The 20,593-nt window shown below is 37.8% G+C and overlaps 1 protein-coding gene across 7 annotated transcripts in view; it reads left to right on the top strand.

The window, feature by feature from the left end:
• The window catches only part of LOC121327464 (LIM and senescent cell antigen-like-containing domain protein 1), a 39,100-nt gene that overhangs the window by 17,039 nt on the left and 1,468 nt on the right, over positions 1-20,593 (top strand). For 2 of the 7 annotated variants that reach the window (XM_041271526.1, XM_041271527.1), the window contains exons 2-10: positions 10,731-10,890; positions 12,307-12,373; positions 13,180-13,300; positions 15,921-16,070; positions 16,453-16,603; positions 17,740-17,832; positions 18,453-18,501; positions 18,814-18,889; positions 19,579-19,760. In XM_041271526.1, the coding sequence (XP_041127460.1) occupies positions 10,731-10,890; positions 12,307-12,373; positions 13,180-13,300; positions 15,921-16,070; positions 16,453-16,603; positions 17,740-17,832; positions 18,453-18,501; positions 18,814-18,889; positions 19,579-19,717 (1,006 nt within the window). In that variant the 3' untranslated portion in view covers positions 19,718-19,760. Of the gene's footprint in view, positions 1-1,438; positions 1,706-7,766; positions 8,152-10,730; positions 10,891-12,306; positions 12,374-13,179; positions 13,301-15,920; positions 16,071-16,452; positions 16,604-17,739; positions 17,833-18,452; positions 18,502-18,813; positions 18,890-19,578; positions 19,761-20,593 lie in introns of those variants that run through there. The other 5 variants (XM_041271524.1, XM_041271529.1, XM_041271522.1 and 2 more) reach the window with 5 other exon arrangements.

Below are 20,593 nucleotides of genomic sequence, written 5' to 3'. Positions count from 1 at the left end.
ATATCGTAAAAAATATGTACCCAGGTGCTTGTGAGATATTGGGGGTTCATATATACAGGCTGTACGCCTTTAAGAAGAAAGGGATATCAGCTGAACACTTGTCAGCTGACATACAAATGCTTAAGTGCAGAGGTGCTGGATTATTACACTCTGGTTTCGTGCAGCAGTTATGATCGTGACCAAGCATGTGTGAGTACTGTTGTATTAAAAAATAAATAAATAAATAAATAAAAATTTAAATGAACAGTTGCGTTCAAAACAGTTAGAACCGTGAAAAACAAAAAATAGATGTGTGTTAACAAAATGCCCTGAAAACTTAACATAAAGAAAACCATTTTAAGTGAAGTAATACACTCAATAATTAAGCTAAAAAGGAAGTGAAAAGGTTACAGTTTTTTTTTTTTTATGAACTCAAATAACCCTACGTTATCTTTCCCCAGTCAAATCGTAGAGTGCCTAAATAAGTGCAGTAATTTACCACAGTAAACAGTAATGAAAAAGAAAATGTAGAATGGAAAAATTTCAACCAGATATAATCAACGAAGGACAACACATTATTCACATTTTTTTGTCGTATTATATGTTTAAGGTAAGGCAAGTTTAATTTTTCTGTTTAAAGTGCTCCCGACTGTAATGTTCTGCCGCCCGGCTGTACAGAATTCATGGGGAGAGCCCTGCTAATCTGAAAAGGGCCTAGGCCCCAATTTATAAGCCATTGGGGCTGAAGGCTTTCTAAACATCTAAAGACCTGACTGTCTCCCAAGAGTAAAGAACATCATGGCTAAAGAAGAATGTGGTATACAGGTGTGAAAGGGGAGCTATGGGTCATGGCAGTTCTAATCTGTAGCATGCGTGATACATTTCCTCATTAACATGGGACAGCGCATAAGAATTTTAAAATTCACAGTAGTGTATTTATTTATATTGGATTTCCTTTACAGTAAAAGGGTGGCTGGAGTGAATAATGACCACCCATTTGGACTGGTGAAAAAAATTACAACTTTGGATTTTGAAATCTTTTTTCAGCCTGTCTCTAGATAAACTCTTGTGTTCAGATCTTCTTGAGATTGTAAAGGAGCTGTGAGAAGTGAAGTTGAAATTATGCCTATCTGGAACAGGCATTGTCTGTGTTGGCACGGCATTGAAAGTTATTTTTCCGGACAAGGTTCAAGATAAATCCAGTACCCTTCCATTAATGCCACAGACTGCTTGCTAGCAGATTTGCAATATTCTGTAGCGCACTTACTGCAAGTATTTACTCCTCCCCCCTGCAGTCAGTCAGCTATAACTCTTGTACCTGCATTCCACTGTTTTTTTTAAGGCAATCCACTCATAGGTGTGCGGTGTTAAACCGGGAAAACACTTCACTGTGTCATTCCAGAGGGTGTGTGCCTAGGGGGGAAACAGGAAGCTGGAATGTAACAGCTTGCAGTGTAGATAGAGATTACAATCCTGTGCTTCGCAGGTATAGGTTGAGTGAGTGTGTGGATGATTTTCAGCCTAGAGGCTGTTTGACAGCGTCTGTGCTGAGTTGGGATTGTCCCCTTGTTCTGGTCGGTCACCAGTCTTCTTGTGGAGGGGCTGAAACAGACGCAGAAATGAATGCCCTGCATTTGAAGGAACTCTCCAATTCTGACCTCTACAGGAGGAGGCAGGAACGTCCGGACAGTCTCGGACCTGGAGGCTTGCAGAAGAACAGGTTTAGGTGAGTACGGGTCACTGGTTAATAGTTTACAGTGAGCCGCTATGGGAAATTTTAACTTCTTATTCCTCTTCTGTTTTATTAGTGTCGCTGTTTAAAAAAAAAAAAAATAAAATAAAATAAAAAATGTAATAGTAGTTTAATACAACGCCTGTCTGTGCAGGAGTGTTTACTGTAGGTGAGATGGGTAACCTTTAAATGGTACATTTTTACTTCTAATGTAAACATTTATATTTAAGGATTTGAGCTGCATGTGTGTGTGTGAAGTTGGACTTTGTATTTGTTAGTAGTTAAGCTAGTTGTGTTGCCAAGGTGCTAGTTTTAGTAACGGATATCAAGAAGGTGAACTGTGTCAGAGCAGGTTATTTCTACAGCACTGTTGTAAGCTGTAAAGTGTACAATTATTATTTTTGTTCTTTTTATATAGTGTAAAATGTAAAAACTTGAGTCCTGCATTTTGAGCAAATGTGTTATCTGCACTTATGCAAAATTCAGTTGTAGTCATTTATTTTCATCCCCTTTTATCATTGTATGTTTTGATCCCTGGTCTAATTTTAAAATATCTCAGTGAAACACGAAGCATTGATCTTTATATTTATTCTAAGTACTGGTATAAAGGTTTTACTTTTGTGGAAGCATCTCTTGTGTAATTTTTGGTGGCTTCAGGCTAAAACCTTTGAATTGTGTGAGCAAAGTAGCCCAAGTGGCAGTATAAGTGATGAGCAAGTAAAGATGATAATTCACAGGCAGGTTTTACACAATACTTGGTTTACTGTACTTCTTACTTTAGACCTTTGATTTTTGCAATGCAAACCTCCCCCCCCCCCCAAAAAAAAAAAAAAAAACCTAAATGTTTTTTGAGGTTTCATTATCAGTGGAAATGGAAAATGTGAATTTAGTTTGTATCTAGCGTCGTCTGCTTGCTAGGTGTGGGTTCCTGACTGAGAAAGAAAAGCAATGCTGTTTGCTCAGACTCGGAGACTGGGAGTGTTGCTTGTTGGCACGGATCCTTCCTTATTTCCTATTATGTGTATTCAACACAATTGGGAGGCCATTCCAGTGATACAGTAGCCCACACCCTGCTGGGAAGCTGCTTAATGGAATATGCCTTCCCACAGAGCTCAAACCTGTGGCCTTTTGTGTCGCATGAAGTCGTCTGTCCCAGCAGCTGTGCCATTCCATCTGGACAGGTATTTGTTTCAGGGTTTGACATTGAGCTGTAGTAACAACTCTCATGTTGAGATGACTGGCCTTAGTAGCCCATAATGAGTAGTTCCCGGCATGTTGTTCAAGTGGAAACTAGTGTTTTTGTCCGTTAAGTTTCTGTTATTTGGGCAAAAGTAGCATGACTGTTGCATGTCACAATGCGTTGCACATATCTGCGGGCTCAATCCATCATGACCTGCTTGCACCTTGAGACCACGATCATGCCCCTTATGAAGTCTCTGGGGACCTTCTGCTTCCCCATGTTGCTTACAAATAGTAGTACACAGCTCTCACACTGCTTATTTAGGTTTAGAGGATCAAGTGGCATGTCTCTGCCACATACATTTACAAACATTGCACAGAAGGGGACTTTCCCATTTTTGAGCCAGCAGTGAGCTTAAAATACCATTCTGAATACAAAAAAAGCTATTTTATAGGGTATATATTAAGAAAGAAAACATGGTTCCAAAACTAATTCACAGTATTGAACATAGAAAGCAAACTTACTGTGAAACTGTAATGGTTACTGTAGACCCTGATCATTATAGAGGACTAGGAGTATTTACCATTAGGTTATGTTGTTTAATTTAAAAGCCGATTTATTAAAGCTGTTGTGCATTTGCTGTAGTGAAAGTGTAATTGAAAGCCAGGGATTTGAGCTGCAAATGCTCTTCAGGTATTTCGAACAGTAATATTGTAGTTTTCAAATCTAACTCCCAAACGTGTTTCTTTAAAATGTTAGTAGGTACTGCATGCCTTACAAAAGGTTTGTTTTCAAAAAGCTTACTTACTCTACATTTGCTCACTCTGAAAACGTTCTAACACGCACACAAAACCTTTATTAGTAGTGTGTTTTGCATTTCAATTTTCAAAAAACACTGTCTTGTTTTCAAGAGGGCACCCAATTACATCATGCAAAGGCACATGAAAATGTCACCAGATACCCATATACATGGGGCAATTGAAATGCATAATTCAAACAAGAAACATTGTGAAATATTAAATTAATTTGGAAGAAACAAAATAGACAAAAATGAAGGCTCACCAAAGCCACCTGCTTCTCTCTTTTTCTCTCTAAACGTGTAATTTTGTTTGCTATGAGGGTGATTTGCAGTGTTGTGAACATAGGGTTATCACTGGTTTCACTGGTTCATTAAGAAAGGTTCCCTGTATTAACCATGAATAAATACTGTGCCTAGCTACTAAAATTTGCAGTGGTATTGGAGATTGAAGGGAAAACACATCTTGTAATGAGAGCAGCAGTTGCTTGCTGTTAGGCTTTGTGTTATTTGCATTACTTATTTACCAAGCCTTAAAGTTAACAGCAATACGTGTATTTTCAGACAGCATGGAAGAAAATGTTAGTGAGCTTTGAAAGCTACTGTGAAATGCTTTTACTGTGATAAAAACACTTTACAAACATGCAATAGGGTATACAGGGAATGCTATGCTTTCTCAGTGAAGACTTCAGGCATGAATGATGAGGAAGTGGAAATGATTAAAAAATATCTCTTTTGTTGAATAAAATATGTAGGTTCCTCAAACAAAACATAATAAAAATCATTCACTTGATTGTGAGCCGTGACTTTTAATTACTGTTCAACTTGTACTACACTAAACTGCTAAGTACACAGTGGATGCTGTTCACTTCAGGTTTTGATAAAGGATCATGAAATAAGTTCATAAGCATCAATATTAATCAAATCTACGTATTGTACAGATTGTTTGGAATTATATCTATATATAAAATGTATATGTGTGTGTGTGTGTGTGTGTGTGTGTGTGTGTATACACACACACATATACGCATACACACACACACTACCGTTGCAGAAGTTCCCACAAATGTATTGCACTTGTAGGTTGCTTTGCTTTCACCCTTCTGTCCAGCTCATCCCAAACCAGCTTGATGGGGTTTAAGTCCGGAGACCATCTACCGTCTTGTTCTTTTCTTCTAAGGTAGTTCTGACATAGCCTGGAAGTATGTTTTGGGTCATTAGCTTGCTGTAGGATGAACCCCTGACCAACTAGGTCGTATACCAGAGGGTATTGCATGGCTCTGCAAAATGCTGTGGTAGCTGTTTTGGTTCAGGGTGCCACTCACTGTTGAAGTCGCCGACTCTGGATCCAGCAAAAGAGCCCCAGACCGTCACGCTTCCTCCTCCATGTTTGACAGTTGGTGTCACACACCGAGGAACCATCCTTTCGCCTACTCGACGGCATACAAAAACCCTGCGTGATGAACCGAAGATTTCAAATTTTGATTTATCGGTCCATAAGACCTTCTTCCAGTCTTCAGTAGTCCACTGGCGGTGCTTCATGGCCCAAGCAATCCTCTTTTTCTTATTTTGCCATCTTAGCAATACTGTCCAAATAATGCTTACGAGGGTGTAGTAGCACAGTCTGTTCCAACACTGCTTTTATACAGACAGAGGGTTTGTAAGTAATCAACAAAAGTTGGGCCACCTGTAGGAATTGTTAGCATCAACTTTCAAGGCTTAATTTACTTCCATTGCTGCAGAACAGCTGTAAGTTGTTAACCGATTTACTTGTTCCCTGAAAAAGGCCTTTTTGTATAACTCTGAAATGTACATTATTTTTCAGTTTTTGGTAGCCTAAACTTTTTTTTTAACCTCTGGCAGTTTACCGCTTACCTTTGTACCATTTCAGGTTATTCACTGGACTTGAATTGCTTAAATTTCAATAAAAACTGGAAAAATGGGGGTGTTCTAAAACTTTTGACCGGTAGTGTGTGTGTGTAGTAGTGTTGATTATTCTACGCAGGATTTCTTGCCATCATTGCCATGTCTTCAGCTTGGCGCAGTGGGCACAAGTAGCTGTGTGTTTGCATGCAGTGATCCAGCGGAGTAAGGAAGTAAGAGAGTCTCTTTCGGATCAACTGACAGTTGCCTCTTAGTCTGCTATGCCTGATGGAGTCATTACCAAAATGAGAATGTGCCTCAGAGCCAGCAAGTGGTGTTGACAGTTGTCACAGCCATATATAGGACTGCAGGGGGTGTTTTGCTTCATGCTGAGCGTTTGATATTGGAAAGTGATTACCTCTAGTCACCTAATAGACCATCCGGTTTTACACACTTATTGATATCTGATAGGGACTTGTCTTGGTGAATGTGTTTGTTATCCAGTCAACTAAAGTTCAGACTCGAGGCTGCAGTTCCAGGAGAGGCTGTTTTGTAGACAAACCACAGGGAAGAGGATGGTACTCTTGGCAGAGTAGATATGCCGCAAGGTATCAACCATTTCATTCTCTTCCTCCTAGCCTGCTTCCAGGTTCCTGCTGTGTGCGAGGCATAGTTTGCTTCACTGGGATATGTCAGCCAGTCAATTTTCCTTCCCCACATACCATATTCTGCCAAGCTAGTCATCTGTCAAGCAATTTGTCAGTTATGGTTTAAATGGTCAGTTACCCAACATTGCGAAACTGTGGAATAATTCGCTCCCAGTCATAAACTGAAGTCCACAAGCCATCATAACCTCTATAAAAACACATCAATATCTTTAGAAGCTCTCACCATAAATGTATGAAGCTTTGCTTGGACTTTTGTGGATGTTCAGTACATCATACTGACTTGCTTTTTCTGAATGGTCCCAACTATAGTTGATTGTCCTTGGTGGCGTATGTTTAGGATGTTGGTATCGAATGGTATAGCTGTACGCTTTGACAGACAGACAACTGCAATAGCCCGATCTGTTTGAGATAGTGATGATGAGCCACATAGTAATGTACGTAACAATGGGTTTGAACAGCTGCATGCTCTGTGAGTATTGCATAACACAGAGTGAATCCTTTTCAATTTAATATTGGTATAAATTTGGAAATAGGGCAGTCATTTCAGGCAGATCCCTTACAGCAGGGAAACCTTAGTTAATGAAGGAATAATTAATTTTTTTAATTTCAGTTAAATTAACGTTTTGGTTGAGAAGAAAAGATTTTTATCACAACCTTTTGTTACCGCCTTTATTCTTCAATTGATATCCTTGTCAATACTTGGAATTCCAAATCTGCTTCAGTGAGCTGGTGAGAGCAGTTCAGCAGTTAAACAGGAACTTGAGTAATTCGAGCAGCAGCCCCTCTCAGGCATCTCAAGTCCACCCTTTTTATAAAAATAAATAAATAAATAAAACACTGGCAGCTGCCATTGCCAAGTACCTAGTTTGGAGATGTGACTACCCTGGGTATCTATTTGTGGAATGACGGAAAACATTCATTAGTCCGGACTAGAGGAAGAATCCTTCTACTGTTTAAAAGTCCTCTTTTAAAATGTATACACCGACAGACCTGGACAAAAATGCATGCTTATAGCCTAGTGCAGTTGTACAGTTCCTTATAAGGTAAATCAAGTAGAAGCATAAGCTGCAAGTTTTGTATGTGCCGTAAAAGTACATTTTAAAAGCAGAGATCACAAATAAGAGTATATTGTTATAGTCTTGTATGCAGGGTATGTTTTATAAAGTGATAAATAGTGTTTCTTAATGTGTGTGGATTTTTATATGTATGCTAAAGTAAATCAACCTAAAATCATAATTCTGTTACCATGACTGGTTGATTTTGTTGGTTTGATGACCCAGCTGTGAAATAACTAAGCCAGAACACTGAAGGGGAGCAATAAATGTTTGTTTTGCAACTAACCCAGCTGGCCTGTCATTGTATGTTAAAGGGTTTACTTTTTAAATACTTGGACAATGTTACTGTTAGACATTTAAACGTTGATCACGGAATGGCCGAGCTCCATAAACTGAACTCTGGGGAATTGCTTTTTCATCTGTTTAGACAAGATCTCCATAAATCACACCCATTGTGACATTGTGACCTTACTCTACTCTACTCTGCTGTGATGTGCTGTGCTGTGCTGTGCTTTTAATTTGAAACTGTAACCAAACCTCCGAGTGAGCCTGGCTGAGTGATCTGGGACTATGAACTTTTTTTTCTTTGGGATTTGGGAAGGCTTTGGCATATTGTTTGGTCTTCGTAGTGCAAAGCTGTATTGTCAAGGCTGAAGTTCCCCTGGATTACAGTGTGTCGTGCGTCCCGGTTTAAAGATGGAAGTGCAGAACAAAGTGCTGCCCTGTGTGATCCCAGAGGATCGTGAGGTTCAGCATTCGGTGGTTAACGGGATTCAGCTTGTTGATGGCGGGGAGGATGAAGTGCCTGTCTCCAAATCCCAGAGGAGACGCAGTGACATAAAAGTGTACAAGGAGTTCTGTGACTTTTATGCACGATTGTAAGTCTATGTAGCAGTTTCAGATGGGTATCGTTTGATTAGGATGATTAGACTTGCAGACCTGAGTACTTGTCTAATAAATCATTGTTGTTTGAAAAGATTTTTTTTCAATTGTGTGTATTTTTGAGTTTTTTATTTTTTTTCCACCATTGCCTTTCCCTCTGTAGAAACTTTGACATAGAAATATTTTTCTTGGCAAAGGTCTGATTTACATTTTGGAAGCTACTGTAATTCGAATGGATTTGTCAGGTGCTGGACACTACCCTGAGCGATGAGTATTTTAATTGCAGTTTGATTTGCCAGTTGTTAAAATTTGTGACAAACTTCCTAAACCTGAAATGTCGTTCTGATGTTATAACTTGTATTGAAATTCCTGATAAAAGCATATGCTGAAAGACATACTGTCCAAATGTAGTTTCTTGTAACTAGGAAAGGTTGCGTGTATTGCAGAAACATTCAATTCAGCAGTAGAGTGGTTTCTAAGATTACACTGACTGCAAGAGAATTCCAGTATCAGACTGTGAATGTTTTTGTTCCCTTTGTGATTGTAAGCTGCTGTTAAGAATCGTATACGAAATCTGTCAGACATGACCGTCTCTGACCATGGTTTTTGCTGGAAGACGAGCTGTGAGTAGGAGTGTTTGTTTAAAGGAAAACTAGCTGAAGTAGTTTGTAGCTTTTTTTAAATGTTTTATTTTGTTATGCATTGATACAGAAAAAAATAATGCTGACAGACTCTAATGTTGAAAGGACATTTGAAATGATTTCTTGCACATGTTTATAATAATACAAAGCAAAATAAAGTTTTTATGATTTTGATCATTATTCTGGTAAAGGTTGTTTCTGCACTTTGGATCTCTTTCTCTCTCTCTCGCAATCTGAAAGCACTTTGTTCTGATAAAACTATTATCAGTTGTTAACAAAAGAGAAGCAGACAACTGCTTTCATTTTAACCAAGGTGCTGTGGCTGAGAGAATGTCTGCAGTTCTGTCTATTTATATGCACTATATTGGGGAAAGGGAGTATCATTATTTTATAACTTGTGTTGAAATACATGTTTTTCACCATTAAATTAATGGGTTTTTCATGACTGGGCTTTGCACCATACAACTGGTTGCAATGATTAAAAACTTGACTCCTTTTGGTCTCTTGGAAGGGGGTGAAGTTATGTGGTGATCAGTGCAAATGTTTAAATCTTTTCCACATTGCTTTTTCCTTGGAGTTTCAGAAAAACACATTCTTCTGGTTAATGGCCAAGGTCAGTAACCAAATTGGACAGTAATCTGTTCAAGCAGTACTATATGAGAACAACTGGGAGCCGCTTTCTACTCGTTCTCCAAGAAAGTTGTTTGTGATAAAAAGAACACCATGTACTCTCTGAAAAACCTGATGTTCCTCTTTGTTTACTAGATTCTATTGCGTCTCACTATGGAAACATCTGGACGTGTAGCATTCACCCATAACCTCATACTGTAGGTTACTACATTACCAGTGCATGTTTTATCAGGCTGATTTTTATACATTTATATAAAACTTGAGACACTTCACAGTGAAGAAAAATAGTAGGAATACAAGTCCAAATGCACAAGGGTAGGAAAATATATTTTACACCCCTAGGGACTGCAATTTGACAATAGTTGGGTAATATAAAGCTCTAAATGGGATGGCTCCAGATTATTTGACAGAGATGTTGATTCCCTATGAGCCTCAACTGGTATTGAGGCCTGCTAGGTCTGCCCTTCTCTGTGTTCCAAGGCTGAGGCTAAAGAGGAAGGGGGAAGAGATCTTTTGCGTTCAAGCCCCTCGACTCTGGAACTCCCTGCCTGAGTCAGTTAAAAGCGTTCCCTCCCTGGAAATTAAGTCCAGGCTCAAGTCACATCTTTATAACTTAGCCTTTTCATTTCCGTTTTTAAGCGTATTTGTATTTCTATTTTATTCTGATTTATTGTATTTTTAAAATTATACTGCACTGTGTTTACTGTCTGTAAAGCACTTTGAACCATTGTGTATGAAAGGCGCTCTATAAATAACTATTATTATTATTATTATTATTATTATTATTAATAATAATAATAATAATAGCCATTTATAATATGCTGGTATCGATGACATTAACTAACAAAATGTGAGCTTTAGACCACACAAAGTACATTTTAAACCGAAGCTTTAAAATCCACTTTTTTTTGGTATATTAGTATTCCCATTATATAATCACTTTCTTCTGTTTTAAGATCTTTGGCTTTTTTGGTTGTATTTCAGTCTTCAGTTTGCAGATATTTCAAAGACACTGTTACAGATGAAAACACTTCCTTGGTCACTAATCACTTCATAGTTCAAACTTGCTTCAAATCTACAGTGTTGTTTTTTAAGTATTCGAATTACAAATTACAAAAACAAAAAAAAAAAGTGTAGTTCTTTTGTGACCAATGATACTGTTACCATAATAAAACTAATATGAGCGCCTTTAATAGATTTTAATTAAAGGGTATTTCTGGTCTGGTTTTACTGTTCATATCAGAGATACCCTTTATTTGTTTGACTATGACATTTATTTATTTATTTATTTATTTTTTAAACAGCAACATGGCAAATGCTCTGGCAAATGCCATCTGTGAGCGCTGCAAGAGTGGCTTTGAACCGGCTGAGAAGATTGTGAACAGCAACGGCGAGCTGTACCATGAGCAGTGCTTCGTGTGTGCACAGTGTTTCCAGCAGTTCCCAGAGGGTCTCTTCTACGAGGTGAGGATCTGCCACACTCGCTAGCCTGGCCCCCAGAGGATATTTTAAATGGCTTTTACAGCGACTTTTAACTTCAAATACCGCTTTTGTTTTTTATATTGCCATAGACAACAGTCTTACCTTTCCTGGGGGGAGAGAAAAAATGAAGAGGTCCTTTCCAGCATATATGAGAAAACATGTTCCAATTTTCAGGAATCATTTTTTCTTTAGCTGCAATTAAAATGTGTCATTTTGAGTGGCTGTTACTTCGATTTACTTGCATTCTATGTTTATTCTTATGTATAAATCTGTGTTTAGACATTGCTTTTCTGTTCTAGTTGCTAGCCATAGACCTTTTAGTGAGTGCTAGTGCCATCTAGTTAACACTTTCTCTTTGTTGCCAGTAATACAAAAGGAAATGCAGTCCACAGTTCACTAGATAGTAGATAGTAGATAGCTCGCAAAGTTAAAGACACTCTGACTGAGTTAGTCTCTGAAAAATGTCTAGAACGCAAGAGCAGCTTCTGAACTCTGGGCTAAGCACCTTCAACGCAGATCACAAAAAGTAACTGCAATAAGAACCATATAGAATGATTGTTAAAACCATAACACGGCCAGAGGATAGTAAGCAAACAAAGACAAACAAACAAAAACTATAAAAAAAAGTAATTTAAAGCAGCTAGCTCTAATCTAAACCAGGAGTGGATATTTAAGTGGTTTAATTAAACAATTTAGAACAGGGTTGGAAATAAGACCAGGAGTGGACAGGCCAAGTTTGGGCACCCCTGACTTTAATACAGCCATAAATTTGCTCTGTTGCTAACCGCTTCCAACTATATTTTATGTAATGCTATTAAGATGCCACCCTGTAGAGGGAACTGCCAGCGTGATTACTGTACAGATAAACGGTCTTTAAAAAGCTGCAATATTTTAGATGTGTAGACATGAGTAACTGGTTCCTCAAGGCAGATAATTATGAATTTCAAAGAAAGTATACAAAAGTCCTAGTCTTTGATATTGCTTGGCTGACTTTTGATAGATTTTAAACTACAAACTACTTTTCATGTCTTAATAAAAAAACAAAGATCTATAGATCATAATTTAAACTATAGCTTTAGAATGGATATATTTTATAAACAGACCAACCCCTTTTACTCCCCTGGAGATTTATTATTATTGAAATGTTTAAAACCTTCATAAAACTCACACAAGTTTAATTTGGAACATAGTTATCGATTTTTAATGTAGTTGAGTGTGTTTTTTTTTATTCTATACAATTATACAAGTATTTGTCAATGGCTTTTTTTAGAACAGGAAAATTGTCAGTTAATTTTATTTAAACTGTGGAATAAAATGAAACCACAAATGCAGCAGGAATTACTTGCTAGATAATTTAAAGGTAATGAATGACCAGTTTAATTTCCTTTTTATTTCCAGTTTGAAGGGAGAAAATACTGTGAGCATGATTTCCAGATGCTGTTTGCGCCCTGTTGCCATCAGTGTGGTGAGTATACTGAAGTAAAGCACCCAAGAGGGTGGTAGGTAGTGCAGCAGGTTCATTCACAAGCATGTCTCACTCATTTGAGTGGTATTTGTTAAGACCGCAGCATTGAATCATAATACAGTTGACAGTTTGTGCTTGAGAGAGGCCCTTGACTGAATAGTCATTACTTTAGGAGGTCTCTCACAGCTTTGGGAGGTAGCATTCATGACTCCTGTCAGCATTATGTTGGATTGTAGCTTGTAGTTGCTTTTCTATAGACTGGTGGAACGTCAGTCATGATAAACTTCATTGCTGCTGCATTATAAAAGCCTCTGTGGCCACTGGCCCAAAATGTGCATTTCAGTTATATTTAAACATAAATGTGTTTAACAAAGGTTTTAAAATCCATGTAATCCCCTTTTCACTGCTTTGTTTAGTTCAGTACTCATTTCTAATATGTATTCTCTACTTTAAAACATTCTTAAAAGAACACCACAATAGGACAAGCAGACCTCTCCTCTGTGTTCCAGGTTACAGAGGCTAATGGAGTATGGAATGGAAGGTCATTTTTAATAGTGCTATTTTTGTCAGCAATAGCAAAAAATATATATATATATATATATATATATATATATATATATATATATATATATATATATATATATAATATATATATATATAATTTTGCTGCAGCTTAAAACGGCATTGAACTGTGGTGAAGTGTATTTTGTGCCCAGACATATGTAATGCCTCCACACGCTGGCTGACAGCTATCTGTTTCAGTTTGTGTACAACATCCCTGAGGGTACATGTTTTGTGTTTTTTAGGTGAGTTCATCATTGGTCGTGTGATAAAGGCGATGAACAATAGTTGGCATCCTGACTGCTTCTGCTGTGACATCTGCCAACAAGTCCTTGCTGACGTGGGCTTTGTGAAGAATGCTGGCAGGTGAGTGCAGTCATTCCTCCCGTCTGCTCTGCAGGAATAAACATGTCTGATCCCACTGTGCCTGGCAGTGTTTGTATCACAAGTATGACTGGAGCTTTTCAAAGAATTAGGATGTACAGAACATGAATCATGGTGGGATGAACATGTTTTTTTTTTTTTTATGTTTGGATATTCTTCCCAGATAAATACATTTGTTCAGAAATTTAGAAAAAAAACATTAAATGAAAAATACTCAGTTTACTTATTACGTATGACGTCTAAACAAAACAATCTGAAAAACAACAAAAACACAGCACTTGCACATACTACTGACATTACAGCAGTGCTTCAGGCCTGCTGTAACTAGCAAATACCAACCAATAAAGACATTTAAATGTATTAACATTTTTTTCACAATACGTGTTCAAGTGCCTTTGTAGAATTTAAATAAACTCACCCTTGCATTGTTCACTTTACAGTCCACAGAAAATAATTTAAAAACTAAATTTAAAAAAGCGTTTCTTCTGTGACAGATAGTTTGGGTTCTTGCAAAAAAAATATCGTACTCAGATCGGTGTTCCATGGTGTCCGGTTCCTCATCTATGTCCCCAAATAAACTGCTATAGCCATGTTGTGCTTTCTGTTGGCCATGGCGGGTGTTTTCTGTGGTAATTGCATCAGTGTTGTTGACGGAAGCCGATGCCATCTCACTTCCCAAATCCAAAACGGCACCTGAAACCCCAGGTAGAGCAGTATTTGCCAGCTCTGGGTTGCGTACATGTAATCTGGACTCAGTTTTTCTTTTTGGTTTCTTTTTTTCGGACATCAGAAAGAAACATAAGCATTTTAAATCGGGGATCGAGAGCAACTGTTAGCACTTGCACAGAGGTTGGATTGATATTGTTAAGGAAACGATTCTCTAGGTCAGTTCTGGTCAAAGTTTTTGTCTGTCTAACAGTGGGTGGAATCACTCCTTTCTTATTTAATTTTTGTGATCACAGGTAAAACTGCTGTAAGAGTAAGACTTAATTCGCTGATGAGATACCGTGTAGCATTTTCCTTTGGGGACAATACGTTAAGCAGCTCTTATAAAATATCTAATTTCTCTGGTTTGAGATCAAGGTAGCTATGAGCTTCTTTTGTGCCTTTCGGTCACTCAGTTCTGCAGATAACGCCCATCTATGTTTGGAAAGCCGCTCAATCATATAGTAGGTTGCATTCCATCTCTTTGGTACATCTTGCATAAGCACTTCTTTGCAGAGACCAACCTCTCGTGTCGTCAGTGTAGTTCAGTATGTGCTGTAGAGCTCATTCTAAAGTGGACAACCAACTTTCGAGACGCACCAATAGCATGATCAATCTCCGGTACTGCCAGTCCTTTCCAAATTTGAAGTTGTAAACTGTGTCGCCCACACCTCACAGCAGTTAAGCCCTTCTTTTCTGTCATGCGCAACATATTGGCAGCATTATCTGTAATTACTGCAAGTATTTCAGAGAGAGGGATTGCAAAGTCTGACACTGTTTCCTTGAAATGGTGATGTAGATTCACAGCAGTGTGGCTCTCTGTAATCGGTTTTGTAGTTAGAATTTTATTTTGTAAATTCCACTCACCGTCCACGTAGTGGCAAGTTACAGTCACGTATGACTTGTTTGCCACACTTGTCCATGAATCAGTTGTCCGGGCAAGACCTAAATGCTTTTTGTCCATCATTGTGTAGCTGTTTAATCAGTTCTCTTGCGGTTTTGCGACATAGCACCTTGTACTGTGGTTCAAGGCAATGCAGCAACTCGGTAAAAGGTTAGTCTTCAACAGTCCTGAGTGGACGCATTCCTTGTACCAAGACGTTGACCACCTGGCTTATTTCATTTTTATGCAATTGTTTTAGTGCAGTTGGTTTCTTTGCAAAGTTGGTGATAGCCGTCTGGATCTTCTTTGTAAAGTACGGCATGCAGACGTTTAATATGTTCTCGCAAATTAGTAGTACCACCATGGTAACTTCATCGTTTTTTTGCAAAGCTTGCATTGTACCTCATTATGTTCATTTATTTTGTCAAAATAATTCCACTCGTCAGACTGAGGACTTTTGCCACTTGCCATATTTATTGCAATATCTGAATGAAGCAGAAGAGCAAACACACATGATGCTTATTTCTGTCTGTTTTCAACAATTTAATTTCTCGCAGCAGAAATTACAGAAATTACAGTAGCCTATTGCTGAAATAAACCCTGCAATATGTACATACATGATGTATTATGTACTTTTTTAATTTGAAAAAAAAAAGTCAACACACAATACGCATTTTTGATGAATTCAAATATTTCATTTTCCTGTTCAAATACTTGTAAAAAAATATTCGTTTGGATATTGGGATATTTTTCCCACCCCTAAAATATCAGTTCCCTTGTTTGTTTTTGTTCAAATTGTTTGCAAAGTTGTTTTATGTTGGTACCCTAAGTTAAGAAGAATTATAAGCAGGTTTTTGTTTTCGTAAAGAGGATTGGTTTTAGAAGGTGAATGGGGGAGGGGGGGGGGGGGGTTGCTTACATGATTTTATTTATATCAAATACAACTTTGTATAATTAGGGGAGAGGGGAAGAGGGCTTTTGGATTTTAAAGCAAGCTTGATTTCTGTTATCTAGACACCTTTGTCGCCCTTGTCACAACCGTGAGAAAGCTAGAGGTCTGGGGAAGTACATCTGTCAGAAGTGTCATGCCATCATTGATGAGCTGCCTTTGATTTTCAAGAATGACCCATACCACCCGGATCACTTCAACTGCACCAACTGCGGGTAAGTAGCAAGAACGGCAACAGTAAGAGTTGTTTTACCAGCCTGTTGTATTCCAAGATTTGTAAAATGCATTGCAAATGTAATTTATACATTGATCAGGATTGTCCCTTAATGTGCATCCTTCGCACCATGAAGTCAGTGACTCCCAGACAATGTCTGCAGCATGTATTGGTAGCCAGGTAAACTGGTCATCACCTTTGAGTGTAAAGGGAGATTCAATTGTCACCCAGATGTCCTACCATGAACATATTTTCATCTTATACAAAGTATACTGCTGAAATTTGTAATTGTCAATGTACATGAATCTCTCTACGTTGATTTTTTTTTTAAAGCTTCTAACAACCATGCTTTTATTTCTGTCTGTCCCCTTGGCATTTGCCAGTAAGGAGCTGACTGCTGATGCTCGTGAACTAAAAGGGGAATTGTATTGCCTGCCCTGCCATGACAAGATGGGAGTTCCCATTTGTGGTGCCTGCCGAAGACCCATTGAAGGGCGTGTTGTCAACGCCATGGGCAAGCAGTGGCACGTGGAGGTACGTCCTGGCTTGAGTACTGACTGAAAGTTTAAAGTTATGGATAGTGTTATGACTATCACAAATTGCACACAAAAATAATTTTAAAATATACTTTTATCAGATGCCATTCTTCTTTTTGGCCACCAGTGGTCATGTAAAGACATACAGTATATAAAATTCATAAAATAGACAATTGGTCTTCCAGTATGTCTATTTTATGAATTTTATATACCGTATGTCTTTTTTAAAATAAATTTGTTTACTTGTGCTTTTTCGGTACATCATCTTCAGTGCTCTCTTTTGAGTATCCTTGTATCTCTCAATTCATTTCCACACATTATATTCCTGTTTCAGCACTTTGTGTGCTCTGTCTGCAAAAGGCCCTTTCAAGGGCACCCTTACTATGAGCGGGGGGCCCACGTCTATTGCGAAAGGCACTTTGACATGGTGAGAGGGATTTGGACACCCATGCACCTTGTGCAGTTTCACCTCCCTGCCTCACAATGGTTAAAACTATTCAGATAGGGGGTGTTCTCAGAATATCAGAATTGGATACTTAGCTAGCGTCTCAGGGCTTGTTACTTGAGATTGTAAATCTACCTTATGGGCCAATAACAGCTAAACGCTCTTCATCCACTGACTTAACTGATAATTTGAAAGCTTATAGTTTACCTCAAAGGAGAATGAGGTAACTATTGCTAACAAGATATTTTTGAAATTGAGCCTTGTCAACGTTTTAAATTAAATCTAAATAGGACTTTACCAAGTTTCTTTTTAGTACCTGTAGATGACATTGGGGATGTTCTGTGGGTGCACAGCACTCCCTTATGGCGCACAATAGCTGTCTAAGGTTTCTGCAAAGCTCTAAATATACCTATGTGACTTTAGAACCATTCTGTACTTCACAAATCAACCATAATGGTTATACCGGGAGATTGTATAAAATAGGAAAGAGCAAGAGTTGAGACATGTTTGAACCTGTTTGTGAAGTTTTCTGTTGCACAATTCAGTGAGGTAAAAAGATTGGTGTGTACCTGCAATGACTAGGCCTGTGCTATTGTTTATCTGGCTCCTTCTCTTCTCTTGTGTAACTCTGCAGTGAAGCCCTGACTAAACTGTGACTAACCTGTTTGGCCAATAAATGTTTTTTGCAGCATTTTGTGTGTGCTAAGTGTGAAAAACCATTCCTTGGCCACCGTCACTATGAAAGGAAGGGACTGGCTTATTGTGAAACTCACTACAATCAGGTACATGTAACATTGTGTTATTGCATCTCCAAAATGAAGTATATTTCTGTACATTCCAGTACCATTGCACACAAAACTCTGGATAAAAAACAAGTGAAAAGGAATGTATTGTATAGTCTGTCATATTTACTTTATTAAAAAATCTAAATCCCACTTTAAGTGCAACCTTGATATTTTGATACGTCTTCCACATAAAAAATAGTGTAATATTGAAAACAGTGAATTGGTGAAGGGTCCCTATACAATAAAGTGTAGTACAGGTACAATTTACTGACAACGTAGTCTAACCACATATTAACAGAAATTGTGAAATAGGAGTGAACACTGTATAGTGTATAATGGAATTACATTTCTGTAACCCAGCTTGAATTAAAAAAAAAACAATTGCTTTTACTTAATTGTAACAGGTTTTATCAAATGTTTAACAGATTTCACCATGATTCAGAGTCTCAATAAGCATTTCCAGTGATGCAGTTATTTCAAGATATTTGGAAGCATAATGTTGTGCTATGTTACATTTCTGCTGGTTGATTGCAGAATTAAACATTGTTGTATGCGGTTAGGACATGCATGCCTTGTAGCTACACGAAAGGTCTAATTGTTTTCTGGTAATTCTACAGCTGTTTGGTGATGTTTGCTACCACTGCAACCGTGTGATTGAAGGAGATGGTAATATTCTGAATTACTTTAGCTGGATGGAATTTTTTTAAATTCATTTATAATCAATGTTTCATATAAACTAGTAGCATTTCTTTTATCTGTTTCATTGAAGATGTTGAGAGACTTATCAAAGTTTGTTGTATAATTTTAAAAGTTTCTAGTTGCATTACCTCAGCTTTTGTATTAACTGGACAGCCATAGACATCCCACTTATTAGTTTATTTGTATTTATTACATTTGTTTGTAGATTTATTTATTTTACAGTTCTAGTACAAGTGCAGCAACGGTTCCATTCTCATTGATTCTTTTTTTTCTCTCCAGTTGTATCTGCATTGAACAAGGCTTGGTGTGTGAACTGCTTTGCCTGTTCTACTTGCAACACCAAGCTGACACTCAAGTAAGTATAATTCCTATTGCTGTTTAGCTCATTCTTCTGTAAGAAAGCTTTTTCTGTAAACATGCCAGTCATTTAAAATCTACTGTATTTTATATTTTGATATTATTTTATTATTATTATTATTATTATTATTATTATTATTATTAAGCCTTGTAATTCCTAGAATGACCCAAACTTGACTTTCTCAGGGTTACATTGCTGGGTTGATTGAAGCAAGGGAAAGGGTATTGTATCTCCTGAAACTTTCACAATCTCATTCCTGTTATCTGGGTGAACTCTCACATTTCTTGTTCTGCTTCCCCTGTTGAGAACCATTCCTTTATACAGGAGCTAACCTAAAATCTAATTTCCTAGCTGGAACGCTCTAACGTTCTATCTGGTAGCCATTTTTGTATTGCCTTTTTTTTTCCTGCCTTAAAAAAATAAGTTAATATTTCATATACAATGCATAAAGTAACTCGATACCAGGAGGCATCATCAACCTTGTCACCTGTAGTGTTGTCTTTGAAATACAATATGCTTATTCCAAAATGGAGACCCATGATAATATTGCTAGTGCTATGAAAAGCTTGGTAAGCACTGTCATTTCCTACGTAGGACAATGTTTCCCTTCATGTTGCTGTTCCCTCTGTCTTGATTTCTCTCTTAATCTTCTTTCCTGTAATTGTCTGCTGATCCCTCTTCTAAAGGGACAAATTCGTTGAGATTGATCTAAAGCCGGTCTGCAAGCCCTGCTATGAGAGAATGCCTGAGGAGCTAAAGCGTCGTCTGGCCAAACGTGAAAGAGACTCCAAAGAAAAGAAAAAGAAAATGCCAATCTGTTTGTAAACCTTTGTTTCTCTTTTTCATCACTTCTCCTTTCTTTCCATTGGTTAGTGTCAAGGATATTCTTTTTTTCTGAGACCTGTATTCATCACGCTAACTGTGCCTGCTGGCTTGGTTGGTTTGTTTGTCAACTCTAATGCTCTTTTTCTGTCTGTCGTCTGCGGCTTGGCCTCTTGCCATTCATTTTAACGGTTGTTTGATCAAAGGAGGGGTTTTTTTTCCCCCTACTTTTACAGGTTTTTTAAAATATGTAGGGGCGCTTATGGGGGGATTTTATAATGCAAGAGATATAGGATAGTTATGCGTGCTGCTGTAACAAAGTATTCATGAGAGGATGGTAAAGTTTAATGGGCACCATAGCCAAGCAGGTACCAGCCGTTGCAAGCTAAGGGTTACCTGGAATGCAGCACTGACACCCCCTGTACTCTCACATGGCATTGTAACTCCTTTGTATTTTACATCAAATTTCACTGTGCTGCCATGAGCCTTAATGCAACATCTTGCTGTATTTCCCAATTATTTTCCTTTTTAATTACGCTTTTCGTAATTATTGTGCATGGATTTTCCAATTGAAGTTTTTAAGAGGAGGGGGGCACCCTGAGAGCCACACCCAATGGGGAGCAGTGAGGCAAACTACAGAGTGTGCAGTTAAACAGTGTTATCCCACGCTCTGGATTACCTGATGAATTTACTATTTCAATGAATAATTTAAACCACATACATATTTGAAAAACAAAAACTTATACTGCAGTACATTTGTTAGTGGAGTTGCTGACAATTTATGTATCCAAATAGAAAATAAAAACATTTATGGTCTGTATTTAAGTGCATCAAAAGCTTAGCAGTTCTGTTCCTTGGTGGTTGCATCAGGAAAACCAA

The sequence above is a fragment of the Polyodon spathula genome, chromosome 15 (genome assembly GCF_017654505.1).
Source record: "Polyodon spathula isolate WHYD16114869_AA chromosome 15, ASM1765450v1, whole genome shotgun sequence".
In the NCBI taxonomy this organism is placed as follows: domain Eukaryota; kingdom Metazoa; phylum Chordata; class Actinopteri; order Acipenseriformes; family Polyodontidae; genus Polyodon; species Polyodon spathula.
Note: the sequence above shows the minus strand (reverse complement) of the source record. Positions and strands in the feature narration are given on the sequence as shown.